Source organism: Anomaloglossus baeobatrachus, chromosome 5, assembly GCF_048569485.1.
Source record: "Anomaloglossus baeobatrachus isolate aAnoBae1 chromosome 5, aAnoBae1.hap1, whole genome shotgun sequence".
NCBI lineage: Eukaryota > Metazoa > Chordata > Amphibia > Anura > Aromobatidae > Anomaloglossus > Anomaloglossus baeobatrachus.
Genome location: NC_134357.1, coordinates 272,283,389 through 272,311,243, shown reverse-complemented (window position 1 = coordinate 272,311,243; position 27,855 = coordinate 272,283,389). Strand labels below are relative to the sequence as shown.

The 27,855-nt window shown below is 45.6% G+C and overlaps 1 protein-coding gene across 1 annotated transcript in view; it reads left to right on the top strand.

Moving 5' to 3' along the window:
• LOC142311245 (uncharacterized) overlaps positions 1–27,855 on the top strand; it is a 113,274-nt gene that overhangs the window by 72,451 nt on the left and 12,968 nt on the right. Inside the window, exons 7-10 of the mRNA XM_075349468.1 lie at positions 21,223–21,305; positions 21,385–21,454; positions 21,540–21,580; positions 22,851–22,959. Of these exons, the coding sequence (XP_075205583.1) occupies positions 21,223–21,305; positions 21,385–21,454; positions 21,540–21,580; positions 22,851–22,959 (303 nt within the window). The remainder of the gene's footprint in view (positions 1–21,222; positions 21,306–21,384; positions 21,455–21,539; positions 21,581–22,850; positions 22,960–27,855) is intronic.

Genomic DNA, 27,855 nt, shown 5'->3' with positions numbered 1-27,855 from the left:
AAATCCTTTATTTTAAATAAAACACAAACAAGCCTCGTTAACCCTTTTATTAACCCCACCCGAAACAAAGCTCTGGCGTAATCCACAGCTCCAGAATAATCCACAGGTCCTGCGCTGCTTACATCCAGCCGCGACTGACACACAGCGCTGAATGAATGCAGCCTCGCAGCAGACAGCAGAGGTAATTACCGGTCATTTCCCACGGCTGGTAATGTGAACTCACTGCCGACCGTGGGAAATGCAGCGATCTGTCCTCTATCTATCCCTCTATCTATCCCTCTATCTATCCCTCTATCTATTCATCTGTCTATCTATCTATCCCTCTATCTATTCTTCTGTCTCTTTATCTATCTATCTACTATCTAAGAAGGAAATTTTTTTTTTTTTCTTTTTTTTCAATGTGCTTTATTGCATTGAATGCAATAAGCACATGTACCAACCCGCACGCGGCAATACCGCGAACAATACCGCGGTAAAACCGCACAAACCGCATGCGGTTTTCGGGTGCGGGTTGCCGCGTTTTTTTACCGCGGGTGCGGTAATCTTTGAGAGCATCCGGAATTTTCTCAAGAAAATTCCATTTCCCAGTGTGCACATTAGAGGGTTTTAAGTTATGTAATTGCGATATCCCTAGTGGGCTAGTTGGTTAGAGTTATGTAATAGTGATATCCCTGGTGGTCTAGAGGGGTATAGAGTTATGTAATGACGATATCCCTGGTGGTATAGAAGAGTTTAGACTTGTTATGGCAATATCCCTTGTGGTCTAGAGAGGTTTATATTTATGTAATGGTGATATTCCTGGTGGTCTAGAGAGGTTTAAACATATAATGGTGATATCCTTGGTGGTCTAGAGCATTGATGGCGAACCTATGGCACGCGTGCCACACTGGGCACGCAGAGCCCTTTGTGTTGGCACGCGCGCTGTTGCCACACTGAGCCACGTTGAACTGTCGATATGATCGCGCCGGCAGCTCAACGTGGTGTTTAACAGAGGAGACATCTTTCCTCCCTCTGACACTCCTCCTCTCCTGGGCCGCAGGCTTGTTGCCTAGGAGACGGAGGAGCGTCACTCAGTAGGCGGCGCCGGTGTCTTGTGGCCGAGCGGTGGAGCTGCTGCTAGAAGGTGAGGTTTTTTTTTTTTTTAGATTTTTAAGCTGTGTGCGGCTGTGCCAAGGTGTGGGGACAGTGCCAGCACGGGGCATGGAGAGCACTGGGCATGGAGAGCACGGGGCATGGAGAGCACGGGGTATATAAACAGAGCACGGGGCATGGAGAGCACGGGGTATATATGGAGAGCACTGGGCATGGAGAGCACGGGGTATATAAACAGAGCACGGGGCATGGAGAGCACGGGGTATATAAACAGAGCACGGGGCATGGAGAGCACGGGGTATATAAACAGAGCACGGGGCATGGAGAGCACAGGGTATATATGGAGAGCACGGGGCATGGAGAGCACGGGGCATGTAGAGCACAGGGTATATAAACAGAGCACGGGGCATGGAGAGCACGGGGCATATAAACAGAGCACGGGGCATGGAGAGCACGGGGCATATAAACAGAGCACGGGGCATGGAGAGCACGGGGTATATAAACAGAGCACGGGGCATGGAGAGCACAGGGTATATATGGAGAGCACGGGGCATGGAGAGCACGGGGCATGGAGAGCACGGGGTATATAAACAGAGCACGGGGCATGGAGAGCACGGGGTATATAAACAGAGCACGGGGCATGGAGCGCACGGGGGAAACATGGGAGCACGGGGCATATAACCAGAGCACGGGGCATATAACCAGAGCACGGGGCATATAACCAGAGCACGGGGCATATAACCAGAGCACGGGGCATATAACCAGAGCACGGGGCATATAACCAGAGCACGGGGCATATAACCAGAGCACGGGGCATATAACCAGAGCACGGGGCATATAACCAGAGCACGGGGCATATAACCAGAGCACGGGGCATATAACCAGAGCACGGGGCATACAGACAGAGCACGGGGCATATAAACAGAGCACAGGGCATACAAAGCACGGGGCAAACAGACAGAGCACAGGGCAAACAGACAGACAGACAGAGCACAGGGCATACAGAGCACGGGGCAAACATGGAGAGCATGGGGCATATAAACAGAGCACAGGGCATACAGAGCACGGGGCAAACAGACAGAGCACTAGGCAAACAGACAGAGCACGGGGCATACAGACAGAGCACGGAGCATACAGACAAAGCACGGGGCAAACATGGAGAGCACGGGGCAAACATGGCTGCAAGGATGGGGGAAACGTGCAAAAATGGAGAGAAACGTGCAAAGATGGGGGAAACATGGCTGCAAGGATGGGGGGAAACAAGACTGCAAGGATGGGGGAAACATGCAAGGATGGGGGAAACATGCAAGGATGGGGTACATTTAGCAGGAAGGGGAACATGCCAGGAAGGGGTACATTTACCAATATGGGGGATACATTTACCAGAATGGGGGAAACATGAAAGGATGGGGGAAAACATGCCAGGATAGGGGAACATGAACATGCCAGGATGAGGAACATTTAGCAGGAAGGGTGACATTTATCAGGATGGGGTACATTTACCAGTATAAGGGAACATGCCTGGATGAGGTACATTTACCAGGATGGGGTCATTTGACAGCATGGGGGAACATGCCAGGATGGGATACATTTACAATGATGGGGTACATTTACCAGGAATGGGGTACATTTACCAGGATGGAGGACATTTACCAGGAATGGGGCCATGATGTGGACAAATATACCAGAATGTAGGAAATATATATCAGGATGGGGGACATGTTTACCAGGAAGTGGCCCAGGAAGGGGGACATAACTACACAATGAAGGGGGAGGGGAGCAACTCGTACGTCTTTATGGGATTTCAAGATGTTCAGACTTTGAAATGTAGATGTGGATTACAGGGTGACATCTGATTGCATTCCAGGCTAAAATCTCTGTCTAATATGCTGCAATTTTTTCCAGAAAGATCAATCCAACTGCTGTGTCTGGAAAGGGCAGGGGCTCAGCTTCAATGTGTGGTAAGCATGAGCGTGATGCCCCCTGCTGAGGAGAAGACTGCAAAGGTAAGATTACAATCAATTATTTACATAATAGGATTGGTTGGCACTTCGGGGAAAAAAAATGGATTTAGGGCTACAGTTTGGGCACTCGGCCTGTAAAAGGTTCGCCATGACTGGTCTAGAGGGTTTAGACTTATGTTATGGCGATATCCCTGGTGGACTGGAGTGGTTTACATTTATGTAATGGCGATATCTCTGGTGATCTAGAGGGGTTTAGCGTTATATAACTTTGATATCCCTGGTGGTCTAGAAAAATGTAGAGGTATGTAATGGCGCTATCCCTTGTGGTCTGGAGAGGTTTAGACTTATGCAATGGCGATATCCCTGGTGGTCTATTAGAGTTTTGACTCATGTTATAGTGCTATCCCTTGTGGTCTAGACAGGTTTATATTTATGTAATTACGATATCCCTGGTGGTCTAGAGGGGTTTAGACTTATGCGGGCTTTACACGAGAAGATATATTGTGTGATATGTTGTCGAGGTCACAGTTTTCGGGACGCACATCCGGCATAGCGCACAACGTCGTCTCGTGTGACACCTCTGAGCGACGCAGTATCGCTCACAAATCGTGAGGCGTGTACTCGTCGTTAACTTTCATATCGTTTATTTTCATGGCTGCAGGTTGTTCATCGTTTCCGTGGCATCACACGTAGCTCCGTGTGACACCACGGGAACGATGAACACAGCGTACCTGCGTCCCACGGCACCCGCCAGCTTAATGGAAGGAAGGAGGTGGGTGGGATGTTTAAGCCCGCTCATCTCCGCCCCTCCGCTTCTATTGGCCGGCTGCCGTGTGACGTCGCTGTGACGACGAACGTCCCTCCCACTCCAGAAAGTGGACGTTCGTCGCCCACAGCGAGGTCGTCTGGAAGGTAAGTGCGTGTGACGGGGGTTAAACGAGTTTGTGCGCCACGGGCAGCGATTTGCCCGTGACGCAAAAACGACGGGGGCGGGTATGATCACTCGTGCTATCGCACAATAGATCAACTCGTGTAAAGCAGGCTTTATGTAATGGCGATATCCTTAGTGGTCTAAAGGGGTTTAAACTTATGTAATAACAACATCCCAGGTGGTCTAGAGTGGTTTGCTCTTATTTAATGGCGATATCCCTGATGGTCTAGAAACATTTAGCGATATGTAATGGTGATATCCCTGGTGGTTTAGAAGAGTTTAGACTTATGTTATGGTAATATCCCTGGTGGTCTGGAGTGGATATCCCTGATGGCCTAGAGGGGTTTAGACTTATGTAAAAGTGATATCCATGATGGTCTAGAGAGGTTTATATGTATGTAATGGCGATATCCCTGGTGGTCTATGGGGGTTTAGAGCCAAGTAATGGTATTATCCTTGGTGTCCTAATTGGTTTATGAATTATGTAATGGCAATATCTTTGGTGGTCTAGAGGGGTTTAGACTTATGCAAAGGCAATTTCCCTAGTGGTCTAGTGGAATTTAGAGTTATCAAATGAAGATATCCCTGGTGGTCTAGAGGTGTTTTGAGTTTTGTAATTGTGATATCCCTGGTGGTCTAGAAGAGTTTAGACTTATATTATGGTGATGTCCCTTGTGGTCTAGAGAGGTTTATGTTTATGTAATGGCGATATCCTTGGAGGTCTAAAGGGGTTTAGACTTATGTAATGGCAATATCCCTGGTGATCTAGAGGGGTTTAGCGTTATGTAATGGTGATACCCCTGGTGGTCTGAAGGGGTTTAGAGTTATGAAATGACAATATCCAAGGTGGTCTAGAAGAGTTTAGACTTATGTTACGGTGATATCCCTGGTGGCCTAAAGGGGTTTAGAGTTATGTATTGGTGAGATCCCTGGTGGTCTAGAGGGGTTAAGAGTTATGCAATGACAATATTCCTTGTGGTCTAGAAGAGTTTAGACTTATGTAATGGTGATGTCCCTGGTGGTCTAGAGAGGTTTAGAGTTATGTAATGGTGATATCCCTGGCTTTCTAGAAAGGTTTAGACTTATGTAATGGTGATATCCCTGGTGACCTGAAGGGGTTTAGACTTATGTAATGGCAATATCCCTGGTGATCTAGAGGGGTTTAGCGTTATGTAATGGTGATATCCCTGGTGGTCTGAAGGGGTTTAGAGTTATGCAATGACGATATCCCTGGTGGTCTAGAAGAGTTTAGACTTATGTTACGGTGATATCCCTGGTGGTCTAGAGGGGATTAGAGTTATGTAATGGTGATATCCCTGGTGGTCTAGAGAAGTTTAGACTTATGTAAAAGGGAAATCCCTGGTGGTCCAGAGGGGTTAAGAGTTATGCAATGACGATATTCCTTTTGGTCTAGAAGAGTTTAGACTCATTATGTAATGGTGATGTCCCTGGTGGTCTAGAGAGGTTTAGAGTTGTGTAATGGCGATTATCCCTGGGTTACTAGAGAGGTTTAGACTTATGTATTGGTGATATCCTTGGTGGTCTAGAAGGGTTTAGACTTATTTAATGGTGATATCCCTGGTGGTCTAGAGGGGTTTAACATTATGTAATCGTGATATCCCTGGTGGTCTAGAAACATTTAGAGGTATGTAATGGTGATATCCCTGGTGGTCTAGAACAGTTTGGACATATGTTATAGTAATATCCCTGGTGGTCTGGAGTGGTTTATACTTATCAAATGGCGATATCCCTGGTGGTCTAGAGGGGTGTAGACGTTTGTAATGGCGATATCTCTGGTGGTCTAGAGAAGTTTAGAGGTGTGTAATGGCGATATCCCTGGTGGTCTAGAAGAGTTTAGACTTATGCTATGGTAATATACCTGGTGGTCTGCAGAAGTTAATAGTTATGTAATAGCAATAGCCCTGGTGGTCTGTAGGGATTTGGAGTTATGCAATGGCGATATCACTGGTGTCCTAGCTGGTTTTCGATACATGTAATGGCAATATCCCTGGTGGTCTAGAGGGGTTTAGACTTATGTAAAGGCAATATCCCTGGTGGTCTACTGGAAATTAGAGTTATTTATGTTATTTATTTATATATATATATATATATATATATATATATATATATATATATATATGAGAGAGAGATATCCCTGGTGATCCAGAAGAGTTTAGACATATGTAATGCCGATATCCCTGGTGGTCTAGAGGTGTTTAGAGTTATGTAATTGTGATATCTCTGGTGTCCTAGCTGGTTTTCGATACATGTAATGGCAATATCCCTGGTGGTCTAGAGGGGTTTAGACTTATGTAAAGGCAATATCCCTGGTGGTCTACTGGAAATTAGAGTTATTTATGTTATTTATTTATATATATATATATATATATATATATATATATATATATATATGAGAGAGAGATATCCCTGGTGATCCAGAAGAGTTTAGACATATGTAATGCCGATATCCCTGGTGGTCTAGAGGTGTTTAGAGTTATGTAATTGTGATATCTCTGGTGGTCTAGCTGGTTTTAGAGTTATATAATAGTGATATCCCTGGTGGTCTAGAGGGGTTTAGAGTTATGCAATGACAATATACCTGGTGGGCCAGAAAAGTTTTTGGCTTATGTTATGGTGATATCCTTTGCGGTCTAGAAGGTTTTAGACTTATGCAATGGTGACATCCCTGGTGGTCTTGAGGTGTTTAGCATTATGTAATGGTGACATCCCTGGTGGTCTTGAGGTGTTTAGACTTATGTAAAAGTTATATCCCTTGTGGTCTATAAAGGTTTATATTTATGTAATGGCGATATTCCTGGTGGTCTAGGGAGGTGTAGACTTATGTAATAAAGACATCACAGGTGGTCTAGAGGGGTTTAGACTTATTTAATGGAGAGATCTCTGGTGGTCTAGCTGGTTTTAGAGTTATGTAATAATGATATCCCTGGTGGTCTGGAGAAGTTTAGACTTATGTAAAACTGATATCCCTAGTGGTCTAGAGGGGTTTGGACTTACGTAATAGCGATATCCCTGATGGTCTAGAGGGATTTAGCGTTATGTAATGGTGATATAACTGGTGATCTAAAAACATTTTCAGATATGTAATGGCGATATCCCTGGTGGTCTAGAGGGGTTTAGCGTTGTGATGGTGATATCCCTGGTGGTCTGAAGGGGTTTAGAGTTATGCAATGACGATATCCCTGGTGGTCTAGAAGAGTTTTTACTTATGTAACGGTGATATCCCTCGTGGTCTAGAGAGGTGTAGACTTATGTAATGGTGATTATCCTAAGATTTCTAGAGAGGTTTAGACTTATGTAATGGCAATAGCCTAAATCCCTCTAGATCACCAAGGGTATGTGCGCATGTCTGCGTTCTGCCGTGACAAATATTCTGCAGCGTTTTGTCACTGCATGTGCGTTTCAAAACGCTGCTGAAAAGCTGCATTTTGGATGTATTTTGAGTGCAGAATGGATGCAGATTTCATGCACTCTGGATTCTGCCTCTCCCATAGACAGAGTGGGAAAAGCATCCAAAACGCACGAAAGAAGTGACATGTTGCTTTTTTGAACGCAGCGATTCGGCCACAAATTTCAGCATCCAAATCGCTGTGTTCTAAAACGCAACGTGTGCATGGAATTTGCACAATGACACAGACAGAGCCATGTAGCAGAGCTGAATGGCCGCTGACAGCAGACACAGAGCGAGCCATGTAGCAGAGCTGAATAGCCGCTGACAGCAGACACAGACCCGACTCCATTGTCATCCCGCGGCTCTGTCTGTGTGCCATGGCCTGATTTTCGGTCACCGGTGAAGATCTCATTGGTGACCGCAAATCCCCTGAGTGACTGAAGTGATCTGTGCTATCAGCGGTGCTGTCACTGAGGTTACCCGCGGCCACAGCTGAAATCCTCCCGCTGAGATCTGTGGCCGCGGGTAACCTGATTGATGTCATCGCTGATAGCGCAACTCACTTCAGTTGCTGCGGGGAGTTCACAGAGAGCGGTCGTGGTCTGTGACCGATCTCTGTCAGCTTCTGATGTAGCTGAGCTGAAAGCATCGTGGGACCTCTGTGGATTACGTCGGACCTGGAGGGGTATTTGGGGGTTTAAGAAATTGGTAAATGAGGGTGGGGGTTTTTGTCATTTTTTTCAAATAAAGGATTTTTGGGTGTATGTCTTTATTTTCTTTATCTTACAGGTTAATCATGGAAGGTATCTCGGGGAGACGCCTGCCATAATTAAATAATTTAAAAAAACGGCATGCGGTTCCCCCCAATTTTCATACCAGCCAGGGTAAAGCCACACGGCAGGAGGCTGGTATTGTCAGGATGGGGAGCCCCACGTTATGGGGAGCCCCCCCCCACCCAAACAATATCAGCCAGCAGCCACCCGGAATTGCCGCATCCATTAGATGTGACAGTCCCGGGACTGTACCCGGCTCATCCTGATTTTCCCTGGTGCGGTGGCAAACGAGGAAATAAGGAGTTAATGGCAGCAGCCCATAGCTGCCACTAAGTCCTAGGTTAATCATGGCAGGCGTCTCCCCGAGATACCTTCCATGATTAACCTGTAAGATAAAGGATTTTTTGTTGTATGTCTTTATTTTTTTTATTTGAAATAAATGACAAAAAAAACACACCCTCTTTCACCAATTTATTAAACCCCCAAATACCCCTCCAGGTCCGACGTAATCCTCAGAGGTCCACGTCGCTTTCAGCTCTGCTACATCAGAAGCTGACAGAGATCGGTCACAGACCACGACCGCTCTCTGTGAGCTCCCCGCAGCAACTGAACTGAGTCGCGCTATCAGTCCTCAGGTTACCCGCGGCCACAGATCTCAGCGGGAGGACTTCAGCTGTGGCCGTGGGTAACCTCAGTGACAGCACCGCTGATAGTGCAGATCACTTCAGTCATTCAGGGGATTTGCAGTCACCGGCGAGACCTTCACCGGTGACCGAAAATCAGGCCATTACACACAGACAGAGCCGCGGGATGACAAAGTTGGGTGACGTTCATCCAGCTTCATTCTGATCGCGCGGCTCTGTCTGTCGCTGCTGTCAGCGGGCATGTAGCAGAGCTGAATGGCAGATGACATAGCTGCTGAGAATAAAAACGGATGACATACGGATCACACACGGACAACAATCATGAGAAAAATCACAGAATCGCATGGCTGTTGCATTGCACACTGATCAACAATCGGACAGAGATCATGCTACTTTCTAGCATGAGACTCGGACCGATTTTACACTCGCAAGTGTGACTCCAGCCTAAGGGCTCCAGTCCAGTCCTGTGTGGAGACGACAGTGGAGCGATGATGGCTGCTGTGGGGTGGCCAGAAGAACAGAAAGAAGAACAAATTATGCAGCGTGGCGGCAAATTTTAACCCTTCCCCTAGCCACACCCATTTGACAGTCAGTAATGTTCAGCAGACGCCCCGCACTGTTCATTCATAGTCATAGCAGCCAGAACTCTCTCATCTATATATGTAATTGCCTTATTCTGTCTGTCTGTCTTGCTCCAAAATTGTGTCGTTACAGTGACAGTGTCGTTACAGTGACAACTGTCGGATTGGTCACTGGGCTCGGCATGTCCCCGCCCTCCCGCATGGATTGGCCGCTCGCCCCAGCCCTCCGCACGCATTGCCCGCTCCAGCGTACACCGGCTCCCGGTACACATGTGCAGGGAGCCGGCATACGCTGACGCCTCGCCCGCTCGGCCCCACCCCCGGCACACGATGGCACGCTCGGCCCCGCCCCCGGCGGACATAACCTTACGATGCTGGGATCGTGACGGAGCCGGTGTACGCTGGTAACCATGATACACATCGGGTAACTATAGGAAGCGCTTCCCTTAGTTACCCGATGTGTATCATGGTTACCAGCGTACACCGGCTCCCGGTACACATGTGCAGGGAGCCGGCATACGCTGACGCCTCGCCCGCTTGGCCCCGCCCCCAGCACACGTTAGCCCGCTCGGCCCTGCCCAGGCACACGTTGGGCACCTATACACCTCCCCTCCAGAACTACTCCTCCCATTATACTCCTCTTTCCCCAGGACTACTCCTCCTATTATTGTCCTCCTATTATACTCCTCTGAGTATAATAGGAGGACTATTCTAGCATGGGGGATGGAGCACGATAGGGGGTGTGCAGCATGGAGGATGGAGCACGATGGGGGGTGCTCAGCATGGGGGATGGAGCACAATGGGGGGTGCGCAGCATAGGGGATGGAGCACGATGGGGGTGCACACCTCCCCCCAAAACACACACACACACACCGCCACACACGCACTGCACAACACACCACACTGGGAACCACAAACACCGCCCTACACAGACACCCACACACACAGACAACGCCGCACACACACAACACCCAACACAAACACCGCGGCACACACAAATATACGCACATGCCGCACAACACACACATTGCACAAAACATACCTCCCACCAAAACACACACACCCCACACCCACACAAACCGCGCAACACACACACACAACGCTACAGACACACAGCGCTCCACAAACAACGCAACACACACAACGCAACACACAAACAACACCGCTCTCACCCCCCGCCACACCCAGACAACACCCAGAACATGTACAGCGCCTACACAAACACTTGGTAACTACACACAACAACATCTATCTATCTATCTATCTATATATATATATATATATATATATATATATATATATATATATATATAATATAAACAAAAATCATACATTAATTACACAATACGTAAATTCTAGAATACCCGATGCGTAGAATCGGGCCACCTTCTAGTATTTATATAAGCGTCACTATATGACACGTTGCTTATTTGTGTGTATAAGGCCGTTGCAGAAATCCGGTGTTTTTTGTTCTCTGCCGCTGTCTGCAGGATACATGCTAGAGTGTACGGGCTCCTGACAGGTATGACGTAATTTGTCATGTGATGGGGCGTGTTTAAAATGCAGCCCGGTGTTTCCAGAGGGAATAAACATTCTTTCTATAAGTGCACGTGGGCATAGAGTTGACTATAATAGAAGCGGGGGTCTGGGGGTAAGACCTGACTGCAGCCCGTACATTCTAGGCTCATCCGATCCTAGCACAGAGCAGCCTCTCACCGTGAGCTCTGCCCCTTATTATCACATGACGTCACCACAGGTCCTGCACTCAGTGTCCTCTCCACAGATTCGGCCCCTGTTTGTCACTGACCACGTGACGTCACCGCAGGTCCTGCAGTCACCAAGTATTGATCAGCTACATAAAAGGCCGTGGTACGTATGACTTGTAGTCACTGGGGTATAGCATTGCACGCCACCATACAGAGAAGGCTGTTAGACCCTGCAGACATATGCTGCACACAAGAGCAGGCATAGGGGTGCGTGACTAGGAACGTCACTGGCTGGAGCCTCCCCTCCAAATTCACAGCATAACAGAAAAGGGCATTGTTCAGTGTAAGGCCTTGTACACATTGAACACACTGACGTTTTCTGTAGAGGGGTTTTTTTGGAGCCTGAAAAACTCCCCCTATTCCTATGTGTTGTAAAACCGCATTGCTGTTCATATTATCAGCGTTTTCAGCATTTTGTTTCACATTTTTGAAAACTGGGGAGAGAAAGGAAAGTGCATCACATCTGAAGCAGCTGGAACTAAGCACATTCCTAAGAGGCTACAAACAACTGCTTTAAAGGGAACCAAACATCAGGATTTTCGTGTATAAGGTGCAGCCAGTGCAGTACTGGCACTATCAGGCACATTGTGTACATACCATTAGTGGGCAGCTCGGGTGTTTAGACTGTGAAATCCAACTTTAGAAAGTTTGAAAAATCAAGCACTTTTTGATTGACGTGTGCACCACTGTCCTAATGTCCGGGCGGGTTATGCACGTGTATCCCCGCCCCCCCGCCGCCTGTTCCTCCCTCTCTCTGGTTGTATTCAAATTTCTCTCTTCAGAAACATGGCGCCGCAGTTGGCACCTGTGCTTATCTCCGGCGCCATGTTTCTGAAGCCCGCAGTAGCTAGTATTACCTGCAGTTACGATATTGTGCCGCCCCAGGACACCGTGCCAGCACAGCAGCCGCCTAGGACACCGGGACGCCACAGGAAAAAGTTGACAGCAGCCTGCCAGCGACATCGGGGGTCGGGTGAGGTAAGTTCACAATGGACTCACATGACCCCGTGACGGCAGTGGTGCGAGACCCGGTCACGGTGTCCTGGGGCGGCACGATATCGTAGCTGCAGGTAATGCTAGCTACTGCGGGCTTCAGAAACATGGCACCAGAGATAAGCACTATGCGCAGGTGCCAACTCCGGCGCCATGTTTCTGAAGAGAGAAATTTGAATACAACCAGAGAGCGGGAGGAACAGGAGGCGGGGGGCCGGGATACACGTGCATAACCCGCCCGGACATTATGAGAGTGGTGCACACGGCAATCAAAAAGTGCTTGATTTTTCAAACTTTATAAAGTTGGATTTCACTGCCTAAACACCCGAGCTGCCCCCTGATGGTGTGTACACACTGTGCATGATAGTGCCAGCACTGCACTGGCTGCACCTTATACATGAAAATCCTGATGTTTGGTTCCCTTTAAGGAAAAATTCTTTCCAAACTCCTCCAAAAACTCCCCAAATAAGGAGCATTTCTTGAAGCGATTTCCATTAGAAGTCTCGTTGGTTTTCACCACCTAAAAAAACCAACTGCACGCACATAAGAGATGCTGTGATTTTTTTCCAAAAACATGGCCAAGTCTGTTCATGGGCAAAGTCTGATATTCATCATATCTGAGCTCTCCACTGAGGTGTCAGCCACAGCCCATGGATAGATATGACCATTTTTTCAAAAGGAAAACACATATTTTTTTTTCTAATTGGAAAGTATTGCAGTTTATACTACAAGTGATCTAATGGTTGCAGGATAAAGTGCAGCAAGGGGAACAAATATAGGGAATATTTAGAAATTAATAAAAGTTAAAACAAAAAATATAAATGTTTGATTTACCCTTTTTGCCAATCCAAAAATATGATCTTTTGATCACTTTGGAATACAAAGGTCTGAAAACATTCACAAAATGTACCATAAATGGTACCAGGTGACGTCATTGCCAGTGAGCTCCTGATGACATTGTGAGAGCAAGTACATAAGTCTCACTGTGCTGCCACCGTCTCATGAAATAAACCCGGGCAATGATGCCACCTGAGCAGTGAGCTCCTGATGACCTTGTGGGAGCAGGTTCATTGATCTCACAATGCTGGCACCGGGCCTTCTCATGAAAGAAAGCGGGGCAATGATGTCACCTGCACAAGGTAGACAGGTAAGTGAGGGAAGAGTGTCAATCAATGACCAGACACCAGCGGTCGATGGTCAAGTACAGTCTAGTGCCGAATTTAGTAGAGGCCCAGTCACACTAAACAACTTACCAGCGATCCTAACAACGATACAACCTGATAGGGATCGCTGGTAAGTTGCTAGGAGGTCGCTGGTGAGATGTCACACTAAGCGACGCTTAAGTGTGTGACATTCCCCCTAGTAGCCTTTCCCATGCGTGAGCAAGATGGAACATTACAGAGACCCAGTTTTACTTGCTAAACTTAAGGAAAACTGTAGACTGAAGATCTTAGACCTCACCAACAAGACCATTAAGATACTGACTAGAGAAGTGAGCTACTGCTGACTGGAGAGGTGAGCGCTACTAGGACATTGTACAGTACCACAAGGGATGATATGTCTGGTGATGACTGTATCGTGTGTCAGGTTCCTATACGGTGTCAGGATGTCACTGTGCATCTCTCCATGGAGGAGTGGGAATACAGTTAGGTCCAGAAATATTTGGACAGTGACACAATTTTCGCGAGTTGGGCTCTGCATGCCACCACATTGGATTTGAAATGAAACCTCTACAACAGAATTCAAGTGCAGATTGTAACGTTTAATTTGAAGGTTTGAATAAAAATATCTGATAGAAATTGTAGGAATTGTACACATTTCTTTACAAACACTCCACATTTTAGGAGGTCAAAAGTAATTGGACAAATAAACCAAACCCAAACAAAATATTTTTATTTTCAATATTTTGTTGCGAATCCTTTGGAGGCAATCACTGCCTTAAGTCTGGAACCCATGGACATCACCAAACGCTGGGTTTCCTCCTTCTCAATGCTTTGCCAGGCCTTTTACAGCCGCAGCCTTCAGGTCTTGCTTGTTTGTGGGTCTTTCCGTCTTAAGTCTGGATTTGAGCAAGTGAAATGCATGCTCAATTGGGTTAAGATTTGGTGATTGACTTGGCCATTGCAGAATGTTCCACTTTTTTGCACTCATGAACTCCTGGGTAGCTTTGGCTGTATGCTTGGGGTCATTGTCCATCTGTACTATGAAGCGCCGTCCGATCAACTTTGCGGCATTTGGCTGAATCTGGGCTGAAAGTATATCCCGGTACACTTCAGAATTCATCCGGCTACTCTTGTCTGCTGTTATGTCATCAATAAACACAAGTGACCCAGTGCCATTGAAAGCCATGCATGCCCATGCCATCACGTTGCCTCCACCATGTTTTACAGAGGATGTGGTGTGCCTTGGATCATGTGCCGTTCCCTTTCTTCTCCAAACTTTTTTCTTCCCATCATTCTGGTACAGGTTGATCTTGGTCTCATCTGTCCATAGAATACTTTTCCAGAACTGAGCTGGCTTCATGAGGTGTTTTTCAGCAAATTTAACTCTGGCCTGTCTATTTTTGGAATTGATGAATGGTTTGCATCTAGATGTGAACCCTTTGTATTTACTTTCATGGAGTCTTCTCTTTACTGTTGACTTAGAGACAGCTACACCTACTTCACTGAGAGTGTTCTGGACTTCAGTTGATGTTGTGAACGGGTTCTTCTTCACCAAAGAAAGTATGTGGCGATCATCCACCACTGTTGTCATCCGTGGACGCCCAGGCCTTTTTGAGTTCCCAAGCTCACCAGTCAATTCCTTTTTTCTCAGAATGTACCCGACTGTTGATTTTGCTACTCCAAGCATGTCTGCTATCTCTCTGATGGATTTTTTCTTTTTTTTCTTTTTTTTCAGCCTCAGGATGTTCTGCTTCACCTCAATTGAGAGTTCCTTATACCGCATGTTGTCTGGTCACAGCAACTGCTTCCAAATGCAAAACCACACAGCTGTAATCAACCCCAGACCTTTTAACTACTTCATTGATTACAGGTTAACGAGAGAGACGCCTTCAGAGTTAATTGCAGCCCTTAGAGTCCCTTGTCCAATTACTTTTGGTCCCTTGAAAAAGAGGAGGCTATGCATTACAGAGCTATGATTCCTAAACCCTTTCTCCAATTTGGATGTGAAAACTCTCATATTGCAGCTGGGAGTCAGCCCATATTATATATATATAATTGTATTTCTGAACATGTTTTTGTAAACAGCTAAAATAACAAAACTTGTGTCACTGTCCAAATATTTCTGGACCTAACTGTATATAGAAGGACACAAGGATCTGTACCAGGACGTCATGATGGAAGACCACCAGTCCCTCACACCTCTGGGTAAGGAGATTAATTTCTATAAAAAGTCCATTCTAACTCCACCATGCTGGCTGACAACATTGTAAGTTTGTGGCTAGTGCCGAGAAGCTGAACAATGTTTCAGTCAGTACTTTACCTACAGAACTGTACCTGTTTCAGTCAGTCCTTGTGTAACTGTAAAGATTAAAGCTCCTGTTCTCTATGTAGAAAGTAATTTGCAGCTTCCAGTAGCGCTTTCTGTTATTTCTATATAAGAATTTGCTTTATTTGTAGTAGTAATTTGCTTTTTTTTTTTAATTCTTTATTTTTTTCTTTGTTGGGTTTACATTTTGGGGGATTTGGAGGCAAATACTCATTTGTACAATATATGTACCAGAACAAACTAACAATGTAATTTGCAACAAAGATCTTTATAGAGGAGCCACCCTGTAGTCCAATACTATTCATACAGCAAAAATTAATGGGTACCTGATGTTTCGTGTGACTGTTCAGAATAATCTATTGTGTGTGTAAGAGGAATAATACAATTTTTAGCAATTATATGAATTGTATCCTCTGTTTTTTAACAGGATTCACCTCTGTAGACACTGCATGTAATTTCCTGTTCTCTCTGAGCTGCTAGGTGGAGACTAGCTGCTATTATATCTTCAGTATACAGGGAGAGATGGGTTTCTGCTTTTCTTTCTCTGTGACAGACATAGCAATAGCATGCACATTATACAGCAGTCCTCAGCTGTGCGGCTGTGAATCTAGCACTGACTACTAAAAACAGCTTTCCTAGAAGCTGCGGCATAATCTGCCTTTGTGTGCCTGGTCTCTGATTGTGCTGAGTGCCCCTTAGGGTACGCTCACACAAGCGTTGAAATCGGACGAGTGCAATGCGAAAAAATTCTTGCATTGCACTCTGACCAATACTAGGCAATGAGGGAGAGCAGTTGGTCAGCTTTTCTTGCATGCAGATTCTGGATGCAAGAAAAGCGGCATCATGCTGCGATTTTCTGCTAGAGCCGAATCCCTCGCACCCATTCAAGTATATGGGTGCGAGAGAAACATCGGACTGCACTCGAATGTTATCCCAGTGCAGTGCAATGTACGCACAGGCTGACAATTGAGGAGATGGGGGGGATTAACCCCTCCCTCTCCTCCGCAGCGCCCGCCCTCAGCTTTGCAGCTGTGACCTGATTGCAAGATCGGGTCACAGTCGCATGACACTCGGCTAAAGCCCGCTACACACGCTTCAATATATCTCACAATCCGTCGTTGGGGTCAAGTTGTAAGTGACGCACATCCGGCATCGTTTGTGAGGTATCTGCGTGTGACAGCTACATGCGATCAGGATTGAACGCAAAACCGTTGATCGCAAACACATCGTATCATTCTCTAGAATTGAGCGTTTTGTTGCAAGAACCTAGTCAATTGTAACGTGTGACATCCCTCATACGATTTTGTTGTCTGATGCTATGTGCGCAGGTGTACGCTCTGCACCGCAGCGTAAAAAAGGTCTGCTTCAGAGCGCAGCTGAAAAGCTGCGTTCTGAAGCGCCTCACAATGTCTGTCATGCACTAATCTCTGTCAGTCGGTCACTATCTCTGTCCCTCACTCTCTGTCCATGTCAGTCTATCCCCCTCTCTCATATACTCACCGATCCCCGATCCATCCCCGGCCACCGGTGGATGCAGCGGTGACAGCGGGTAACCTCAGTGACAGCAGCTGATCGCGCGGCTGTGTTCATTTGCTGTGTGGAGGTGACCGGAGCGGCTGTGTCTGCTGCGGCTCCGGTCACCTCCATGCAGCTGCGGTGGAAGCGACGCTGGATCATCCTGGATTACGCCGGACAAGGAGGGCTTTTTGGGGCTGATTAAAGTGGTGAACCAGGGTATATGTGTGTGTTTTTATTTCTAATAAAGGATTTTTTTGGGTGTGTGTTTATTTACTGTAACTTACAGATTAATCATGGAGGGTGTCTCATAGACACCTGACATGATTAATCTAGGACTTATTGGCAGCTATGGGCTGCCAATAACTCCTTATTACCCCGATTTGCCAACGCACCAGGGCAAATCGGGAAGAGCCGGATACAGTCCCAGAACTGTCGCATATAATGTATGCGGCAATTCTGGGCGGCTGTTGGCTGATATTGTTAGGGTGGGGGGCTCCCCATAACGTGGAGCTCCCCATCCTGAGAATACCAGCCTTCAGCCGTATGGCTTTATCTGGCTGGTTTTAAAAATGGGGGGAACCGCACGCCGTTTTTTTTAATTATTTAATTATTTATTTCACTACACAGTATAGACACGCCCACCGGCTGCTGTGATTGGGTGCAGTGTGACACCTGTCACTCAGAGTGGGGGCGTGTCTCACTGTAACCAATCATAGGCGCTGGTGGGCGGGGAAAGCAGGGAATAGGAGATTGTTTAATGGGCGGCCGGCTTTTTCAAAACAGTAAAAGCTGCCGGAGCAGTGTGAATGCCGTGCAGCGCCAGGGATCGGGGATTGGTGAGTATATGAGAGAGGGCCGCTCAATTCAGTTACTCAGGAGATTAGCGGTCACCGGTGAGTCTTCACTGGTGACCGCTAATCAGGACGCAGCACAGACACAGCCGCAGCATCACAATGAAGTCGGGTGAAGTTCACCCGAGTTCATTCTGACAGTGCGGCTCTGTCTGTGTCTGCTGTCATCTGCCATTCAGCTCTGCTACATGGCTGTCTGTGTCTGCTGTTAGCGGCCATGTAGCAGAGCTGAATGGCAGATGACATAGTAAAAACGCATCCCACATTACACACGCATTACACACGCTTGACAAGTCAATAAATAAAAAAAAAAAGGTGCCCAATGCATACGTCACAGAACACATGATCTAAAGGATCGCACACACAATTGACCAATTTAACATAGACTACTAACGCTCGTGTGACAGCAAATGAACGACCAACGTGAAATCTCATAGATCCCGTATGCAACCTGGGCGTGTCACATTGCAAATGCGATTGTACAACTAATTGCAACGTGTAAAGTGGGCTTTAGGCTCGCAGCAGAGCCTGAGACAGGGGTCAGTAGCATATCGCATCGGCTGCCATACGCTCGTGTGAGTCCAGCCTTACTCTTACTTTCTCTCCTCTCTCTATAGCATTTAATAGGCCGTGCTGGCAATATATTGACCAAGATGGATTTTATTTATTTATTTATTTATTTTTACTTGTGAGTTCAAGAGTGGATATTGAAGTGGTTCATAAGTAGACCAAAGAATTTTTTTATGACAAGATATATTACAAAGTTTCCTATATTCACTTGTACTACCGTGTTTCCCCAAAAATAAATAACAAAGGGTCTTATATGATTTTTTTTCTCCGAAAGATAGGTTAGGGCTTATTTTCAGGGGATGTCTTATTTTTTTTCTATGAACAACAATCCGCATTTATTCTTGAACGAATAATCTACATTTTTATCAATATAATCATGTCGTGTACACACACACACACACACACACACACACACACACACACACTATATACCAGTCAGTCTTTTCTTTAGTTCTTCTAGACACCAGTGGTGACTTCATCATAAGGGTACTTTACACGCTGCGATATCGGTACCAATACCGGTATTGGTTGTGCGACACGAGCAAATCGCTGCCCGTGGTGCACAACATTGCTAACACCCGTCATACGGACTTACCTGCCTAGCGACGTCGCTGTGGCCGGCGAACCGCCTCCTTTCTAAGGGGGCGGTTCGTTCGGTGTCATAGCGACGTCACTAAGTGGCCGCCCAATAGCAGAGGAGGGGCAGAGATGAGCGGGCCAAACATCCTGCCCACCTCCTTCCTTCCTCATTCCCGGTGGACGCAGGTAAGGAGATGTTCGTCATTCCTGCGGTCTCACACGTAGAGATGTGTGCTGCCGCAGGAACGACGAACAACATCGCTACTCACCTGTCAACGATTTTTGGTGTTGGAGCGACCTCTCCAATACCAACGATTTTTACCTCTATTGCGATCGTTTTAGGTCACTCAGAGGTGTTACATGCTGCGATGTCGCTAACGACGCCGGATGTGCGTCACAAACACCGTGACCCCGACAATATATCGTTAGCGATGTCGCAGCGTGTAAAGCACCCTTCAGAAGGTATCATTTCCTCCGAACAACTTTGTGGTTTCCAGCCTCTAGTAAATAGGGAGCACAAAGTAGTTGACCCTAATCAGCCATCTGCACATCTAGAACCATTCATCTTCTTCTTTTGGAAAATCAACCAGTGTAAAGAGTTATTTTTTTCCCCAAGAGAAAGATTTGGCTCTGGGGGCTTGTACTTCTTCACATGGATGGGGTTCACATTGATCAATCAGAATTAGGCAGCATCATGTAGAGGAGAAAAAAAGACACCCTCCTGTCTACACTGAGCAAGGTCAAGTCGCCTAAGGGGACTAACAAATACAATAAAAAATAAAATTAAAAGTTTTAAAATGTTTCCCCCCTTCTCCATTAAAAAAAAATAAGAATTTTTTTCAGGAAAAAATACCGTACACATATTTGGTGTCGCTGCATTTGAGAAAGCCCGATCTATCAAAATATAAAATAAATTAATTAGATTTGAAAATGGCGTAATAAAGAAGAAAAGTCAAAACGCCAGTAAATAATATTAATTAATAATATGTATACACTTATATAACGCCATTAATTCCACAGCACTTTATATACATCAGTAACACTGTCCCTATTGGGGCTCAATCTAAATTGTGGGTTTTCCGCCACGGCAATAACAAAAAAGAAACCATTGTATCTACCCCAAGTTTATATCAATAAAATCATCGGCTCAGGGCGCTAAAAATAAGCCTTCACCACCTAAATAAATGAAAAATGATGCTTCTTTGGTATCACCGTAATTGTACTGTCCTGGAGAATCGTATTACCAGGTATTTTTTACCATAAAATTAATGCTATAAATGAAAACCCCCAAAACAAATTGTGAATTGGACTTTTTTTTCACTATTTCACCATACTTGGAACTTTTTTGCCTGCTTTCCAGTACATTACATGGTAAAATGGATGGCATAATTCAAAAGTACCATTTATTCTGCAAAAAGAATCCCTGACACAGCTATGTTAATGGAAGAATAAAAATAAGGAAAAAAAACGAAACCGCAAAAACAGAAAATTGGCCGTTGGGAAGGGGTTAAAAGGGTTGTCCAGTTAGAATATTTTGATGACCTGTTTGATAGGTCATCAATATCCAATCGGTGAGAGTCCACCACCGGGCACCCCCACTGATTAGCTGCTACAAGGTCTAGTGGCGTCTGGCTGAAACCACATAGAAAGCAGCTGAAATGCGCAGCTCCATTCATTGTTTATTGGCGGCTGCCGACTACTGGAAAACATTCTCCTCTTCTGAATTGGAGCTCTTCTGCAGTATCCGGGAGTGGACACTACGTTTTCAATTGTCAATTCTGTGATGAATCTACTCGTAATTTTAGGGGTATTTTCTACAGCGGGTGAGCTGCGGGAGAGCTTAGCTTTCTGTACCCATTTAGTGGGGCTTTGATAGACTAATCGCAGTGATCACAGGCTGTGATTAGCCTGTCGCAGCGCTCCCATATATCCTGGATGTAAGTTAGCAGCCAGGCAGGGGGAATTTGGTGCTAATTATGTGTTTCTTATTCTAAAGTGTGTATTGGCAGTCATTAAGGGGATAAGCATGAAATATAGCAAATGTCTTTACTCACTCTTACAGATGGATCCAGTAAAAGAAGCCCAAGTCCTCTGTATTCCCAGGATTTACTAAAGGAATATCACAGTACCTATCACAGGGACCAGGTAGATGAGCAGAAGTTTCATCAATTATAACAATGTCATAGGTTCACAGTGATATTTTAATGATTTCTTGTTCGTTTAGGATGATGATCTGCTTGGTATTAAAGTTGAGGTAGATGAAGAAGATGAGATGTACATGAGGGCTAATTGGGGTAAGAAGGTTAATGATTTTATAGGTTGTGTAGCAGATATTAGTTTTGAGGGTCACCAAAATAAACCTGTTTGTGCTTTCTACAGATGTATCCAGTGAGAGAAATCTACCAGAGGATTGTCAACAGGTAAATCACCATTTCCCATATTATCAGGTATACAGTGGAACCTTGGTTTACGAAAACAATCCGTTCTGGCGATGTGCTTGTAAACCAAGTTACTCATCTAGCAAAGCAAAATTTCCCATAGGAAATAACGCAAGCTCAGACAATTTGTTCCACAACTTGTTCAATGTCCCATCCTGGTCCTCTATTGTACCATTCCGCACATGCACAAACATGCAGAAACACACACAAACACATTATGCTCACCTTACCTTCCATTCCATCGCCAGTCTCCTGGTTCTTGTAGTTCGCCGGTACAGTATGTGTATCAGGTAACCATCGCGACGATGGAGGAGCTTCCGCTGCCAGAGCGCTGACGTCAAAGGCAGGATCCGCTTGCCTCTGATTGGTCAGCGCGCTGCCTTTGAGAAGCGGCTGACAGCGGATGTTCCTCCATCGTCGCGATGGTTACCGATACACATCCTGTACCGGCGATCTACAAGGATCGGGAGGCCAGCGATGGAAAAGAAGGTAAGGTGAGCATACTATGTGTGTGTGTTTGTGTGGACTGCAAGAGCGGGTCAGAGCGTGGTGAAAGTACGGAACCGGAAGTGTGTGCGGTGAGTATTTGCTCGTACAGCAAAGCTTGCTCGTAAACTGAGTTACAAATTTACAGCAAGCTTTGCTCGTATAGCAAACCGGGTTACTCGTAAACCGAGGTTCCACAGCACACGCTTTTTAATAGTGTCTTATATATTGTATCTTATGTTGTTGGCTGATTTCACATGTTCGACATGTACGGTCTGAGTAGGGACCATGATTCCCGAAATGACTACAGGTCACCTGATCCCAACATAACCTCATTTACCTCTCAGTCCATACTCAGACTGAATGTCAGATGTGCTCCATTTAGCCAGACCGTGGCCAATCTGCTATATACAAGCCAAACAGCAATGGTTTAATAGCCTGTTTAGCCATGCCAACCACACGTCTGTGCTCACAGAATGATCACAAATGCGATTTGAACATTATATTCCTGGCAGCAGATGTGATGCTTGAACAGAACAATGTGCTTCTCAGAATGATGAATTTTAAGCAATTTTAAAAGTAATTTCACCCAACGAACAAGCGTTTCTCGTTAATTGCAGACCTGTTTACACAGGCCACTAAATGGGAAACAATTGCTAGAAACGCTCGTTCCTGAATATGGGCCGGTGTAAATGGGCCGATAGACTTTTTCAGCTGTTTGCTTAATTGTAAAATTAAGTTCTAATTTCTAAAAATCTTAAATCAGGGGGAAGATCTGACGCATATTAAAGTGGAAGTTAAAGAAGAAGAGTCCTACGTGACAGGTGCTCAGCAGTGTAATGAGGGCGGCATTCTGTTAGATAATGGCACAGGTGGTAATAACAAATTAATGAAATTTTGTAATAAATTCCGTGGTATAAAATGTGTATCTACAGTATATCACAAAAGTGAGTACACATATTTGTAAATATATTATATCTTTTCCTGGGACAACACTGAAGATATGACTCTTTGATACAAGTAGTCAGTGTACAGCTTAATTAACTGTGTAGATTTGATGTGCTCTCTAAGTAAGTCAACACACAGCCATTAATGTCTAAACCACTGGCAATAAAAGTGAGTACACCCCTAAGTAAAACTGATAATTTCCAAGCACTGCCTTAACTCTCTAGGGCATGGAGTTCACTAGAGCTTCACAGGAGCCACTGGAATCCTCTTCCACTCCTCTAAGATGTCATTACGGAGCTGTTGGATGTTAGAGATCTTGTGCTTCTCTACCTTCCGTTTGAGGATGCCCCAAAGATGCTCAATAGGGTTTAGGGCTGGAGACATGTTTGGTCAGTCCAGCACCTTTTACCCTCGGTTTCTTTAGCAGGGCAGTGGTTGTTTGGATGTGTTTGGGGTCGTTATTATGTTGGAATATGTAGGAAGGAGATCATGTTTTGCTTCAATATGTGTGGAGTTTTGTAGAGGGCACACCAAATTTACAGTTATACAAGTGATACACCGACTACTTTACATTGTATCAAAGTGTCATATCTTCAGTGTTGTCCCATGAAAAGATATAAAATATTTACAAAAATGAGAGGGGTGTACTCACTTTTGTGATGTACTATATTTAATATATACAAAGGGCTGCTGATAAGTCTTTGGCTTTACCCAGAAAGAAACGAGATAGGATGATGAAACTTTACATTTATTCCACATACTCTCTACTCATGACAACACACTTCTTACATCGATAACAAGAAATGGGACGCTAGGTCCTATCATAGTTAATTATCCAAGATCACTAAACTCCATAATGTACAATGTGAGAAAACAGGAGAAATGGGGGTCCACTAGTGAAGCCACAAAATGGCCGAAATGATGCAAAATAAATCAACCTCTTGAAATATCCAATCAAATTTTTATTAACAAAAATTACAGCCATAAGAGGGATAGAATACATTTTTAGATACAAGAAATATTTTAGACAATACAAAAACAAATCACCCCGAATAGTCAGCAAATGGGATGGTATAAAGATAAAATCAAAATGAGATCAAAGGCACTGTCTAAGCCCAAACAATGGTTAAAGTGCAAGATAGTGGGGGGCGAGGCGATGTAGCCGACCAGAGAGGACGCATGGGAAGAGAGCTCCTATAATCCTGATCTTATCCTGGCCATGTACACCCGGTTACCTGATCCATTTACTCACTGATCTGCTGCTGTGACAGGAGACACCATCTGGAGGCTGCAGATTCCCACTGGAGCTATTCTCTGACTCTTGCACGGCGTTGCTGGATCTCCTGAGGCTGGAGAGTGTGGAGCAGCAGCCATCTTCCCTACAGCATGCATTTCCACAGTGAACAGCAGAGCATGACTCCGGAGAGCAGTGAGGAGTGACAGATTTATGGCCAGAGGTGAAGACCCAGGAGCGGTGAGCACAGGGAAGTTAATTCTCCCTTAGCTGTGTAACTGGCAGTCAGTGTGCAGCACATTAGGGGGGCCGGCTGCAGTGTGGAAAACTTTAACCCATAGAGTGCTGGAGGGTCTGGAGTGTGTGCCTTGAAAAACGGGCCCTGCAGATTTTTCCTGACACATGAAAACAAATAAGTGACACATATTGAAGTCCCCACGCTGCGCAGGCCTGCATCATCCTGATAAATACACCCTGAGTGCTGTGCTGCCCTGGGACTCCCTTCATTCTTATTATCCACCATATAAGTGGCTGTTTTCCGGCTCTCTGGACGTGGTGAGGAAGTGGAGACTGACATATTACTAAATATACATTATAAAGGCACAGATTCAGACGCACGGGGGCACGATAAGAGAGGAGTGCAGAATCAGCAAATCCCCAGTGTATCAATATGAGTCCCCCTAAACAAAGTGCAGCTATTGACAAACTTAAGGAGTTCGCAAGGGGTGGTCAGGCAGATGCCCCTAAAGCCAAGAGAAATGCCACCCCAAAAGGTCAGGCACTATTGGATGACGGGTCAGAGGATAAAGATGATTTAACCCTGAGGCAGGTGTATGAACAGCTTCTACAAGCAATTTCTACATGCAACAGCTCCCTCACAGGGACAATTGAGCAGGTACATTCAGAGGTGGGCCTCCTGCGTCAGGACATGCAATCCTTGAGGGCCCGAACAGCGGAAGTCGAGACGCGAGTGTCTGAACTTGAGGATCAAACTGTAACACTCAAAACAAAAATGACCACAATGGCCGGATCGGCAAATGCATGGCGCCAGAAAGCAGACGATCTGGAGAACCGCATGCGTCGAAACAATATACGAATCATAGGACTGCCAGAGCGCTCGGAAGGTCAGCATCCGGAACAATTCCTGGAGGAGTGGCTGAAATGTAATCTCGGAGATGAGTTCTCGACATTTGCGGTGGAGAGGGCGCACAGAGTTCCAACAAGGCCTCCTATTCCAGGCGCGCCACCACGTCCCTTTTTAGCAAAGATGCTCAACTACAGAGATAGAGACACAGCACTCCGTCTGGCCCGACAGAAGAGCCCACTCAAGTTCAATAATGCTGCCCTCTCGATCTTTCCGGACTTTTCGGTGGACCTCCAGAAACAGAGGGCCCACTTCATGGAGGTGAAGAAGAAATTAAGGGAGCGGAACATCATCTACTCTATGCTGTACCCTGCCCGGCTCCGCATAGTGCATGAAGGGTCGCCTCTGTTTTTTACTACACCTGCTGAGGCTGAGGACTGGCTACAGGTACACCCGAAACCTAAGGGGCAGAAGCCATGAGATTACTTTCCTAAGTGACATTTTCTGTGCCCCCTGGCGACCCTCTTCTTCCATGGTTGCTTGAAGCCCCCCTGTGCCTCGAGTGATGGAGGAATTGGCCAGGAATTGGTTCTTGTGAAATGGGAGCCCTATCTTGTGCACCCTTATACCACCTATACCAAGACACTGTATTCAGTGGTGGTATCCCCATTGATGTTTGAAATGTTTTACAGGACTTATCGGAAAGGTCCTGAAGTTCGATATTGGTTCTATATGTTTACAGCTGCAATTGCATTAACTTTATTTCTTTGCAGGGACAGGCTTATTACTGTTGGAGGGTTAACCACACTTAATTGCAGGGCAGAAAGCGTCTTATACCTGGGATCCTGGTTCTATAAAAAGATCTATGTGATATGGGGTCAGAGCTAATATTTATGACCTGGAATGTCAGAGGCCTTAAATCGCCCAAAAAACGTATTAAGGTATTCTTCCAAATTAAGCAAGTCAAGGCCCAACTGGTGGTACTGGTAGAGACTCACCTCACACGGGACACAACCAGACTAGTAAACACACCGTGGGTACAATGGTCGGCACATGCGTTCCACACCAGCTACTCCAGGGGTGTCTCTCTATTGGTCCATAGACATATCCGTTGGGAAGTGAAGGTGGTGAGGCGTCACCCGGAGGGGCGATTTGTGTTTATATATGATATGCGTCTATAAACTCTAGAGATTATGTGCTGTTATGTATTTACAACCCCCCGCCAGCTCGCATCTCCATTCTTAAACAAGCAATGAGCTTTGCCCTCAATTATCCAGATGCGTATGTGTTATGTATGGGGGATTTTAATCTTGTGATGAATGAGGAGCAGGACAGGTTTCGGATGGATGGAGGAGGACAACATTCGGCCTCACACTTGACTGATTTGCAGCAATGCGCGGAGGGAGGTGGGTGGATTGACCTTTGGCGACTCCGGCATCCTAACAACCGAGAATATACATGTCATTCTTCTACTAGACGCACGCTGTCCCGACTAGATTATATTTTTGGGTTGAGCAATATCGCAACCTGGGTGGATGACGTGGTACACGGGGTCAGGGGCATATCAGATCACAGCCCAGTGATTCTTACTATGAAGACTAACCAAGGTGTTGGTAAACCCTTTTGGAGGTTAAACCCCTTTTGGCTAAAACTAATAGATCAAAGTGATAGAACTCTGTCCCAAATAAAGAATTTCCTGAAAGCACACCCTAAACCCTGGAATATTAACTTGGTGTGGGACACTCTTAAAGCCTACCTTAGAGGGTGTTTGTCTTCAACCATAACATATCTTAAAAGAGTGACTAAAACTGAGGATGATATAGTAGAGGGGAGACTCAGGGACTTAGAGGCAATATATATATCGGCCCCAACCGATGGAAATAGAGCGGCCTGGATGCAATCATATAGGTTATATATGCAGCATTCTGAGACCAAGTCCAAACGCAAATTGTTCTTTACCCGACAATCATATTTTGAGCTTGGAAATCAATCCAGTAAATTATTGGCATATATGGTTAGGCAACACAACACTTCAAATACAATATTGGGTATACGGAGGATGGATGGCTCAATAGCTACATCCCCTGAGGATATTTTAGAGTGCTTTTGTGAATACTATAAAACCCTATACACATCTAGAAATCCTCATGAAGTTCAAAGTTGTGTGACATAGTTGTCGGATTTGGAGTTTCCCACTTTGAGTGAATCACAACGGGAGTCTCTGGAGGTGGACATCACACTGAATGAAGTGATTACTGCCATCTCGGATATGGCTAGGGGGAAATCTCCGGGTCCATATGGCCTTCCCATAGAATTCTATAGTAAATATTGTGACGTATTGGCCCCGATTCTTTTAGAGGTTTTCTCACAATTTTCAGCCGGCGACTCTCTACCTGCCTCCTTGTACGAAGCACATATAGTTGTGCTGAGGAAGGAGGGTAAAGACCCACTAGACTGCGGTTCATACCGTCCTATATCCGAGTTAACGTGGATTACAAGATCTTT